Below are 13,058 nucleotides of genomic sequence, written 5' to 3'. Positions count from 1 at the left end.
TTATAAACTAATTTCGATATTACAAATTTCCCATTGAAATTTACATTTACACTTATAAAATGTTCTGCAAGAGTTTAGTAGTTCCGAGTACTCTTGGAGCCAGAAATAATATTAGTTTGTGGTAGCACTTTCTAACAATAAAATTATGAGTGGGCGTTCTTATAAGTACGAAACATAAATTGAAAATATTCCTTATAAATATTAAAATGATATACGAAGAAATGAGCGTATAACATACATTTTTATTGGAAATCATTAAACGAGGCACGACCATTCTGTAATCGATAGATAACTTCAACCATGTTAAATATAAATTTACCTATTTACGATATTTTTACGTTACTCTTGCTGTCGTATTTTATTTTATTTATTAGTTTCACGCTTCATGTCACTTTTCACCGAGTTCTCCGGGCATTGCGTGTTGAGTGACGGAACTCAACGCCGCGGTTTGGACCGGCTAGGGTGATAAAATAAAGAAATAAAAATATTGACTATTTCATTTCCCCGGGTGGGAGTCGAGCCCACAATAGTCGCGTTTACAGTAGCTAGCTAGTAGTACTCCTGTACCACGGGGGCCTTAGTTTAGAATTCAACGGAAAATGGAAAACACAAATGTTGTAACATTAGGTTCCTAGGTTCCCTCTGCATATCATATCGTTCTATGTGCGTGACACAGCGTAAAACTAAAAAAAAAATTACTATTCAAGTACGCTACAAACGTAGCACAGCTATTATATAATCAGTACCGTTATGCTTGAATCGATGACATTGGAGCTTGTCGCATCTTTTGATACGTATTTTGTAATACGCTTTTGAATGGTTTTTTTTTATAAGAAGTAAAATAATCGTATTTATTATTATACTCGCATATTTTACATGGGCTGGCAAATTTCTATTGAATTAAATATTTCATACTATCATTTCCTCTGATATCTAAGGAAAACCGCAAAGTTTCGACACCCAACATTCAATGCCTCAAGAATCCGGCGGAAAGTAGGGAACGGAGTGTTTCTAGGTTCTAAGGTTCTTCCCGGCTGCTGCGTGATATAACGTGAAGTTAAGAGTAATAGTTTTACAAATAGAAAAACTGTTATGTATTTAGTTAAATTAAAATATATATTCGGAAGCCTTCTGTTCCTGTTCCTCACGCGTCATCTGTGTTGTTACCAGAGCGAGGAAAAATGAAAATGATCATTTCACCTCCCAATCACCTTTGTGAAAATCTCAAGATGTTTTTAATACTAATTTAAAGGTTTTTTAAGATATAACCACGTAAACCAAAGAAATCATTATACTACATAGTACATTTTATAATGTTTTTTACCGAGGAATTATGAAGAGCCAAGTTAGACATTAATTTATTACTCACCGCAAACTTAGTAGCAAGATTTACAGCTTTTGTGCTTACGATATCCGTAACAGGAAAACCTTAATAAATCTGGCATTCTTCCAAACAGAAAAAAATTCAGAAACAACATAGAAAAACTAAAACTAACAAAAAATTTTTTACAACTTCACCGAAATGTGGGATTTGCGTATTGTAAATAATCTGAGGTTTAGTATTTTTAATGAGCGAATTTGTATTTTTATTATATTCTATTATTAGTGTTTTAGAATTTTAAGGTCGTGGTCCTTTGGGGGAATAAATAATTTGTTTTCCTCGCTGTGATGTCAAGATACGCGGCGTTAAATTTTTAAATGTCTCGAATATTGGGCGAAAAATGGAGAACGGAGTGATTTAACACTAGATTCCCTCTGATTACTCTGTGTATGTATATGGCAAATTAAACATTTTATATTTTATGATTACATATCTATGAATTCAAACGACATCTCAAGATCGATCTCAGACTTGAGAGCGTCTTTTCCATTATTTGTGTGTTAAATTCCACGAAAGCCTATTTGTGAGCGACAAAGAGTGCTATATTAAAAAGTATTTTTCATATGAAAATGAAACCACTGTTTTATGATATCTAATGATAGGTTACAAGGATTTTGTATTCGTGCGTGGACACATTGTATTTGAATCAGGGTTTTTAGTTTCACGTTGTATCCCGCAGTAGGGGGAACTTGGGAACCTAGTGTCAAGACACTACGTTACGATTAAGACATTACCGTACCCTATTTTCCGCCAGCTTTTGGACGCATTGCTTGTTCAGTACAGGAAGTTAACACCGTTACCAGAGTAGCCGAGATTTAATTCAGTTTTTTTATTGTTTTGTTTTTTATTGTAGGAATCGAATCGGGTAAAAACGTTTACTTTTCATAGATCATGCAATCGGGCTATAACTTCGGGCTATAGTACTAGTTATGAAACTAAAAACTTACCAGCTCTCAAAGCATCCATAGGCACACTCGGGTACGGTATGGAGTACGGATAGCCCTCTTTCCTCAACGTCTTAGGTTTCCGTCTGGGCCTATATTTGTAATCGGGGTGCTCCTTCATATGCATAGCCCGCAGCCGCTTGGCTTCGTCTATGAATGGTCTCTTCTCATCCTCTGTTAGTAATTTCCATTCTGCCCCTGTAATTTTAGGATTGTTTAGTATTGTACAATAAAATAGGTAAAATAAAAAAAATAGTAACGTCGTAGCGAAATGGCACACGTGCTTGATTGAAACCGCGGTGGTTGTAGGTTCGAATGCCCTTCGGAGGAATTAATTATTTATATTTTCATTCCATTTTCATTTCCAGCTCTAATACCTGACAGGACTAGCGCAATTTCTTGAATATTGGACTTAAAGCGGAAAACAGAGAGACACTATGTTCCCTCTGCCTACCCTCTTGTATGTGGGATAGATAACTTCACAGCTAAAAATAACTATATAAAATTCTGAAAAATATTTATTATAATGAGTTTATGAATAGACACGTTTAGTTTAAGCTTCATAAAACACCTAACCAGTGTAGTGTTTTTGGCACGTAATCTATCTGTGTGGTTTTGTCGCCTATATTATAAATATGTAATATTTTTTTATGATAGGTATGTTAGTCGACGAGTAGGTATGTCGACTGTCTGTTACGCTTTTATTACTCTCTGCTGAAGTTTTAATGAGTTTCGACTATGAATAAAATGTTATGAAAATTAAATTATCAGCCATCAAATTTCTATTACACTGTAATCACGAAATTGGTCACCACTTATCCAATAAAACTTTCGTTCATAACCAAAATCAACAGAAAATCCAAAATCTCCAACTCATGAAAAACCAAACTCTCAACTATTAATAACATTCCAACAAAATGCAGAAAAGTAATTTGCCCTAACCATTCCTCATTGGTGAAAACAATGCCATTGATCGATACAATATAATCGAAACGAGCGACTTGTCTCCCAGTCGATTCAAGAGGCAACCCTTTTGTCCGCCCGCTTTATGGAAGGCAGTATTCACGGCGTGGAGGGGCGCCACCGGCCATTCAAAAAGGCAAGACAATTCTGAATCATCCGACTATAAAAGAGAAAACAATGTAGGTACATTGAAAGCCACTGGGAACTTTCGTCCCGTTCTCGCATACCAAAATTCCAACGGAGTGAAATATATAAATATATATAAAGCTAGGTAGGTATATAGTAGGTAGGTTATACTGTAGGTAGGTAGGTATGGAGTAGGTAGGTACCGCCTAATGACGAATTTGCGCTTTTCATTCCGCTACACAAGTTTTTCCCGTTTTCATTATTCGTTGGGGAGACAGTCGCCTTTGTTGGATAAGAATCGTCTACTTATTATAGGATCTGTCGCGGTGATACTGATACGATTTTGTAATTTCCTTTAAAGTTTTGTTGTGTTTGGGGAAATATTGATGGGGAATTTTAAAATATTTTTTTGGATAACCATATTTTACTATTATCAATTGTATTGGGCATATTCTACGAAGAGCTTAAAATATTGAATCTATAAAAAAATTACAATTTTTTTCTTTAATATTTAAGCCAATCAAACTTGTAAATTTGATCACGATTTTTGCAAAGCGTTGATTTCAGTCACAAACCCCGAGACTTCCCAAAATAGATGGTTAAGATAGAAAAACACTAAGCGGTGCCTATTCTAATATACGAGTAGGTATATGGCATATATATAATAGTAAAAAATATGATACTTTCATAGAAATAAAAAAAAAACACCTCTAAATAAGTCAAAATATTAAAACTATTCTGCCCACATACCTTTCTTTATAACCAGCTTACGTACGTACACACTCGACCTATCCAATATAAACTCAAAGCTCAAAGCTACAAATATTTTTAATTTAATTAACAATTATACATTGCACGTGTCGAGTGTTGCCACTCTACAGTAATTATTTCCTACATCCCACCTCTTATACAATAGTTAGTTTGGGGGTATGGTCTTATGCAATATGTATTAATGATTATTATAATTTATTATATTTATTTCTGTTTTTATTCATTATTGTTTGAAATTGAATTTCTAAGTATTATGTAGGTGAGATGTGATGTTACTAAAAGGATTTTTATTATATAAGTACTCATACAATTTGCCCGCAACTTTGTTTACCTAAAATTAAAATTCTGTTTTTTCTCGTTCCTATAAGAATTTCGGTATATTCTTTCTTAGTGCTCCCCTACAATCCCCAAGGAATTATATAGGATCTCCAAAATAGGAAAAAAAAAAATTTCTTACTCTAGTCATACACCTGTCAGTCACTTGATAACGGAAGATATCAATAAATAGACATAAGTATTTGGGAGTCGTTAGTTTGTGTTCTATGCGAAAATGAAATTCATAAAAGAAAATTAATTTAATTTAGATTTAATAGCAAAATTGTAGTGTAAAAAAAATGTTTCACTCATTCTCATTGTGTTATGAGGTATAATTGAGTATTACCTACTGGAAAAAAGGTGCAAGTCAATTTATAATTTTAAAATTATTTCAATAAATACAATAATTTATAAAATATTTTATGTTATACCTATATAGCTCATGTTATTCTATAAACAGCTGAACAACCACAAATCCCTTAGTTTTGAACTCATTACCAAAACAACCACATTAATCTAACCAGGGACAAGAACAGAAGACAAACAACCAAAAGTAAAAACAGAAGGAAAATTCCACTAAAACAAAGACAAGAGAGCGAGCGTTCCATCTATAATACTCGCATAAGTGTGCCATTTCCATTACAACACATCAAGATCCATGTTTTACATCACATTGTACAACAATCGTACAAACAAAAACGCGAGACAAAAAAAAACGTATGTAACATACTCACTGAGCGACAATGGCGTGCGCGACAAAAGAGTTTCCTCTCTCTTGTATTAAAACGTCCATTGTGTTCGGAATCGGACGAAAATGCTCTTCATTACGCTGAAAGCTTGTGTGCCTTACAATGGGGGGGTTCCCCCCTTGACAAAGACTTACCACCCTTTCGTCCGGAAAATTGAAATGTTAAGACGTTATTTGGGTCATGATTTTATTAAATGTTTAATAGATTTTTTTTTTGGTGTTGTCGTCGTTGCCGCCTATTTGCTTAGTTGATTTCGTTAATTCAATTTTGTAATGTATTGGGGGAATGGATTTTGTGTATTTGATTATTCTGTGGTAGATATATAAACTATTCTTTTCTGTTCTATTGGTACAGATAAAAAAGAAAGCTTAAAAAATTATACAAATGTAATATCGTAGATTGCTAAAAGCAGTCTACTTATAAACAAAATAGACTAATTTAGAAATAAACTAATAAGAAATTTATTTACAACAATAACTAAATTATAATTCAAAATCTAGATCTTAAATTCAAGTACAACACAACAATATAACAAACAAACAAAGCAAACACAAAAGCTGAGTATTCTACTATCAATGAAAGGCACTGCCCTACACCCAGGCTGATGACTCCATGGAAACTTCAGATGCTTATTGTTTAAATAAGTTTATATAACGTGTTTATTATGAAACTGATGAATAGATATCATGTGATGTTAAATTATAGGTTTTCCTTTAAATATTTTACAAATATCTGTTATTTCTAACATTAATTTAGAAGTAAGTTTGATGACCTTTCTATAATAAATTTCAGCAAAAGAATAACGTGATAAATCTCTTCACAGGCTTTTGAGACATTTAATGATTAATGAGATATCGATTTCAGAATCTAAAATCTATTACAAGTTGTAAATTAGTTTTTAATTCTGTAGAACAATCCGGAAACAATTTCAGATCAAAAATCCAGTGACTTTGTCTCTCTCTGACTATTCTCTGACTATTCTCCCCTTTCCATAGGTTCCTATTATTCCTATTATCTTTAATAGGCGATCCTTGCGATATCTTTAGAGGTATTTGAGGACGCATCCATCGTATTTAGTCACTTTTCTTTTTTTATTTACGTTGTATCCCGCACATAGCGGGACAGATAGAGACAATGTAGCGTAAAAACACTCCTTTCGCTCTTTCTATCCAATTTTCTAACATAATACCTATAATGAAAATAATGAAAAAGTTTTCCATTAAAAACAATTTCACTTGTAATTTTAAGTTAAAACATAAACTAAATAACACAATGCACTCTCAATGTGGACCGGGACAAAAGGCTGTAGTAATTAAACAAGGGCAAACAAGCGGCCCTTTTAACAACAATAAGGTAACAACAGTATTTTTGTAGCCTGCCCCTGACAGCCTGCGCCGACGTGATAAGCCTCCCCACGTTCACGTCGTAGCTACTGCGGGCAGAGTAGATAGCTGGTGGAAGTGGTATCAAGATTTGTTTTTTTTTTTGGTAATTATTATAGTTTTTATGTATTTCAATTTTAATTAGTTATTTAAGGTTTTTATTTTTAGAAATAGCATCATATGCTTATTTTCCGCCGAATTCTGTTCTGTGATGTATTGCGCGTTGATAGGCGATACTCAACACCGGGCTTTTACAAAAAAAGTGGTTTTTCTCATCTGGCTTTTGTATACGGCACTGTATATAATAGGCGATATGGTTAATTTGTTGCTAGAATTATTTAATTATAATTCAAAAAATAAAACAAACAAGTTAAGTTAAATTTATAAATGCGGAAAAATTATTTAGGAATATTTAATTGCGTCTTTCGCAATATTTCTAAAACTGCAAATACATAGTTACTCCAAATGAGAGATATAATACAAGGATTGTGATTTTTTAACGCCGAAACAAGAAACTGAGTAATAATATTAAATAATAATATACAAAAGCAAAAGTATTATTTTTCCCACTACACTCTTCTTCCTCCTGGCATTAATCCCGGCTATTTCCAGGGTCTGCCTTTTTCCCACTACACTATTTACTCATAACTTACTTGACAAGTAAAGTGAAAACGATGTCATTTCCAACTTTAACTTCGTTGACGAATGAAGACCATAGTGTTTTGTTGCAATGCTTGCTTCGTGCAGTTAAATTACCTTTTTATTTTGTCTGAACACAATTGACAAATCTATTTTTTAATTTTTTAATAAATCTGTTGAATATTTACTTAAAAAATACCTACTTACTTTACTATCTGTTATAAATATTACCAAAAGAAAATTTGAAAATTTGGTATATATAATGCGTTTTTGAAACAAATTTCCATTTTATATCTGTAAATTTCGTTAAGAAAGAAGATGCGCTTATGAGTTATCTTTCCATTCTTATCTTAGTGGGCATGGAATGGCTTCAGAAGTATTCATTATTCTGTCAAATATTTTTTTAACTTTTTATCATAGTTTAATAAGCATTACAACACTTTAATGCTAGAAGAAATTACATATTTTCAATTAATCGCTCTGGTATCGAGGTAAAATGCAGCGTTGAGTTCTGCCACTCAACCCGAAATGCCTCAAGAATTCGGCTGACATATCTTAATGGAAATAGATTGTAATAACACTAGGTTCCCAGGTGTCCTCTGCCCACCCTACTATGTGCGGGATCGAGCGTGAAACATAATTAAAGTGTCAAAAATGTAACTTCGAAATCAATCCTATAATAACATTTACAATATAGCGTGAAATCAGCCTAAATTAACTAAACATTTTTTTCTATAAAAAGAAATCAAAGTTACTGTTATCAAACAGTTTTTATATATATTACCTAGTTAGTTTAAATTTAAAGCAAAATAATTGAACCATACGAGAATACCTCACAAAACGATTCAGTATCAGTTACCGAAATAAAAGTTCAATTATTAAAAGCTCTCCGTCCAGTACAAAAAGCTGAACCACTATAGCTGGTTTAATAGATTCCTTCCATACAATACATAGTTATTTTGTTGAAAAAAATTAACTTTAGTTTAGAGAGAACCATGGGTTCCTTTATAGAATTATACACGGAGACGCTATTGGGTATGCCCGTATACCATATTGAATCATAGCCAATGGCCAAAGAAGTGGGGTTTAATTACGGAATAGAAAAAACGGGAGCGCTCGAAACAAAAAATGATAGTAGGTACATAGGCGGGCGAGGAAAATCGAAGTAAATTGGAATTCGACATGTGCTGGCAACTGGTCCGGAGTAATTTGGGTTTGTGAAGCAATCTTGGGGATATATTAAAAGTGAATGTTTTAATGTATATAGAGTATGAAGGTTGTCGATTCAAATTCTATTTATGGTAATATAATTTTTGTTAATTTTAAAAAGAGGAAACAGAGAAAATAAGCGTTAAGACACTCTGTTCTACGCTATACTAACTAGACTATATATTGTGTGTTCAGAAAGCCAATAGAATAATATGAAAGCAGTAATTAAAAAAAATCGTTTCCAGGAATGGGAAGAGAAACCACAACCGTCGCGATGGTCTCTTTCTTTATTGGACTAGAAAGAACATATCCCGAATTTTCATTTCTTTTCTATTATATACCTACTTACAAGAAAGATTATGACTCTACTCGAAGAACATATACTTTGATTAATCTGACTATAAACGCGATATATCTCGCGTAAGGGTTGCCGGCGTCGATAAATGAAAAGCAATTACACGAACTACAATCGCCGCCCTCGCCTTAATTAATATTAACTACGAGACGCCCCTAACAGTTGGCAGTACAATTGAGGTAAGGCAAATGCAACAGACAGCGATGGAAACATGATACACACGGTTTTAACGTTTTTAATTCGAGGTTTTTTTTTATTTATTTTTTCTTATTATTTTTATTTGATGCATAAATAAAGGTAAAGCTTGCATCTAAAACTATATAAATTTTATAAAAAAAAGTAAAAATTGTTACAACTTTTAAGTGACCGACACAGTTAGTCGATTAGTGCAGTGAACAGCTGTCTTTAATTTTTTACGTAAATATTATAGATAAGTATCTACATCATTCCATTTTTTTTCAAACACAAGATTTAATCCATAGGATTGAATAAGAAGAAGAACTTATTTATTTTCTTTTCTTAACTATTATTTAAACAAAGGTATCTCAACCGTCCCGTAATAATGTCCAGTTAAACATATACTATGAAATTGTATATGTTGTCAGTCAGATTTAAAAAAACAAAACTAAAAAAATATTTACCATTCCAACCGTCCCTGAGTTGCATTCAGTAAAAAGATACGGCTTTGAATTCAATACCTTTGTACTATCGACATTTGTTGGGCGACAGAACCTACTCGTACAGTACATTACGATTGCAATTGGTTTCGTAAACAAAACGCGTTTTGTGAGCAATTTATTAATGCCAATAAACAATGACCTTTATATCGACAATCGACAGGTATTCAACTATATGTCGAGTTCGTGTAATGAAATTATTTGCGCGGAGTGACATCTGTGCTTTTTATTGTTGATGGTATTAGTTTCTAAAATGGGGGGTTTTAGTAAAAATTTGTTTTTAATTATATTATAATTATAATATTATTATAGTACCTACAGTAGAAAGTTAGCTGAATGTGAACGGAGAAAGTAGGTTTGTATTAGGGAGAATATATAATAAAGTTCATATCGGGAGGTTTTAGCTATACACATTATAGAAGTAATAGTAGCAATGTTTACAAATGGCATCTGTCGATAAAATAAAAATTATATAAGTATAAAAAAGAAATGAGTTATTTTTTTAAACCAACTGTGGCACTTCTATGAAATTATATCGAAGTTTTCAAGTTTAGAGTCCAACATTGTCCACCACGATGGTGATACTTTGATAAAAAAGCTTTTTCTTTTGTTTCACGGTGTATCCCGCACATAGTAGGGTAGGCAGAGGGAATTAGGGGGAACCTAATATTAAGACACTACGTTTCCATTAAGACACTACCCTTCTCTACTTACCACTGAATTCTGAAGGCATTGCATGTTAAGTGGCGGAACTCAGCACCGCGTTTTTCATTTTCTCAAGAGGAAATCAAACCCACAACCTGTCCCACTCCTGCGCCACGATCGACTTTAAAATACATCAAAAAGAAATATTTTACTCAGCTGGACGTAAAACTAAAGGATATTTCAAAAGGTATATTTACCAAAAAACCCTATATAGGACATCCCCCCTTTCAGTAGACAGTAATTTCTGCCAACAACCGTCCCCATTCAACCAAAAGACATTGTATGCATAAAACATGCGATGTTTGAAAGAGACAATATACCTTTCGCCCCAACTTCGTTCGTTAGAAACACAATACCTCAACTACAGTTGCAAAGATGTGTCTATGGTAGTAAATAAAAGGTAGGTAGCTTTTTTGTATTGTTTTTGTTCGGTGCTAATAAAATTTTGAGTAATAATTTTTAGGATGACTGTTTAATTTGATTTCTTTTTAATTTTCCTGAATATTTTTTTATTGGATTTTAGAGCTCCCTGATACTATGATATTTTAAAATTTTAAATATGAAGTAATTTTAATATTTTTTCTTATATACTTCGCCTTCTGCATATATTGAACTTGTCACCTTTTCCTTTCTTGAGATTAATTTATTTGTTCTAATATTATCAATTATCACAAAATTGTGAAATAAATAAACAACTTAGATTAAAAATTACTTGCAAATATACATCTATACCAAACAAATTTTAGATACAAAAGCTAAATCATAAATCTAAACACAAATACACTAAAGAAAAATAACCAAAAAAAAGAAAAAAGACGAAAAAAAAAATAGAGTTTCCTCTCGCCATCACCGGCAGAATGGCGAACGGCAGGTTTTATTTTTCCATACTCTTCCGCTCCTGTCCTTCCCTTTTCTGAATATTTTTAAAAAATCCTGTTAGACAGGATTTTGCTTACTTTTGGCCGTTGATTAATTCGGTGGCCGCTACCCCGCTGTGACGCTTCTGCCGGTTGATTGCGTCGTTTTTTTGTTGCCAACAAACTTTTTTGTGTGCATTTACAGCACGACTTTGCAAGAAAATTGTCTATTATATAGTGTATATATGTATCTATCTACTGTATTTTTAACATCCATTCAGACATTTGAAGGTCAGTGGAATTGCTAATATTTTTTTTATTGGTTCATGCTGTGTCTCGATTATAGCATAGAAGACAGAAGGAAGCTAGTGTTAAGAATAGTTTGAATATATTGATCGAATATGACAAATAACAGACGACAAAACTTAATTTACATTACTATTATTAAAGGATTAAACTCGAGGCCCTGTAGGACAAAGGTGAGATGTGAATGATCAATTTGCAATCAAAATGAAGCTTTCATTGAGTACGCACCAACTATTGTTGGGTTAAATTAAGCCAATCTATAAATATTTTCAAACGGCACAGCGACTGATTGAAGAATCGACGGTTGAGGATTCGATTTCCACTCAGAGGAATGAACCATAAATTATGAGTCTAAACACCAAGTTCCTTCTGCCTACCAAGAAGCTACAAGAAGTCATGCTCAATTGACTTTCCTTTTGTATCTTTCCTTATTCCATTGATTAAAGAGAGAGATTATATATTAAAAAACTCTGTTTTCTCACTTTCAATTGGGATCACCCCATCGTATTTACAGTCAAGTGGATCTCTAGCTGCGCTACGTAGTGTCGTCGCTTGAAAATTGATAATGATAACAAAGTATTTGATCAAATTGTTAAAATTGTGGCCTCGACGTGATGTCACCACCGACAATAGTTAGTTTCAAAAGCGTTAAATAACTTAAAGGACGAAATAGCGAAAACGAAACTAGCGGCCAGTTCGTTATGAGGTAAACACGATTTTTTTATATTAAATTTAAGTTCGAGAATGATGCAAATGGTTGAAATAATAATATAATTTTAATATTGTTTGTTCTGTTTTTTTTTCTAAATGAAATACGTTGTCCCTACCGTTTTTTAGTAAAATTGTGTTAATAGAGGAATATGAAATTAGGGACTTCTATTATAGTTTATGTAAAGGAATGCAGAATTCTAATATATATTTTTTATAGAATATATAAAAAAAACATTAACTAAAATTAACTAACATTAAATAGGCACTTTCCTATAAAGTGACATACACGTTGCTATGGCAACGTGTATTGTACAATTAGAAGGATCCTCTAGTATTATTAAAACTGTATGGTACAAGTTGACAATAATTGTTAGTTAATTTTTTTAGTTAACAGGACTCAATAAAATGACCCAATATAAAAAAAACTCCTATTTTGAAAATACCTACGAAATAAAAAAAAAATCTAAAACTTAATATTTCATAAAACTTACCCAAACGTTTAGATATCTCCGAATTATGCATCTTCGGGTTATCCTGTGCAATTTTCCGCCTTTGCAGCCTCGACCATACCATGAAAGCGTTCATAGGTCGTTTTATATGTTCTTCTTGAGATTTTTTCTGATGGGATTGTCCATTCATGGCGGAAATCGCGCCCATAGTGCCTATAGCCCCCATAGCTGACATGTGGCCCATGGGAAAATGGCCCATAGCGCTGCCGTAGCCCGTTCTGTCGCACATCGCACCAGCGGCACTATAAAGAAAGGGATTTTTAAGTTTATTTTTATATTAATATTTACCTTAATGCGTAGAGAAGATATTAATTCAATGTTTGTTTCTCTTTTCGCCTTTTCCATTGCTCAAATTAACGCCGCGCTAATATATCATAGTTACAGTGGCCTCATTTACAAAAATAATTAAATAATAAACATCTTTTACTACTTTTCAATTATTAACTAGAATATAATCCT

The 13,058-nt window shown here is 32.8% G+C and overlaps 1 protein-coding gene across 2 annotated transcripts in view; it reads right to left on the bottom strand.

Moving 5' to 3' along the window:
- Positions 1-13,058, bottom strand: part of LOC146541133 (uncharacterized) — a 209,584-nt gene that overhangs the window by 18,778 nt on the left and 177,748 nt on the right. For both annotated transcript variants that reach the window (XM_085195156.1, XM_085195165.1), the window contains 2 exons: positions 12,582-12,841; positions 2,329-2,523 (listed from right to left, as the gene is read on the bottom strand). In XM_085195156.1, the coding sequence (XP_085051282.1) occupies positions 2,329-2,523; positions 12,582-12,841 (455 nt within the window). The remainder of the gene's footprint in view (positions 1-2,328; positions 2,524-12,581; positions 12,842-13,058) is intronic.

This window comes from Heliconius melpomene, chromosome 1 (genome assembly GCF_056956725.1).
Source record: "Heliconius melpomene rosina isolate 202511_hmr_F chromosome 1, ASM5695672v1, whole genome shotgun sequence".
NCBI classification, from domain to species: Eukaryota; Metazoa; Arthropoda; class Insecta; order Lepidoptera; family Nymphalidae; genus Heliconius; species Heliconius melpomene.
This window is presented reverse-complemented; position numbering and strand designations above follow the sequence as displayed.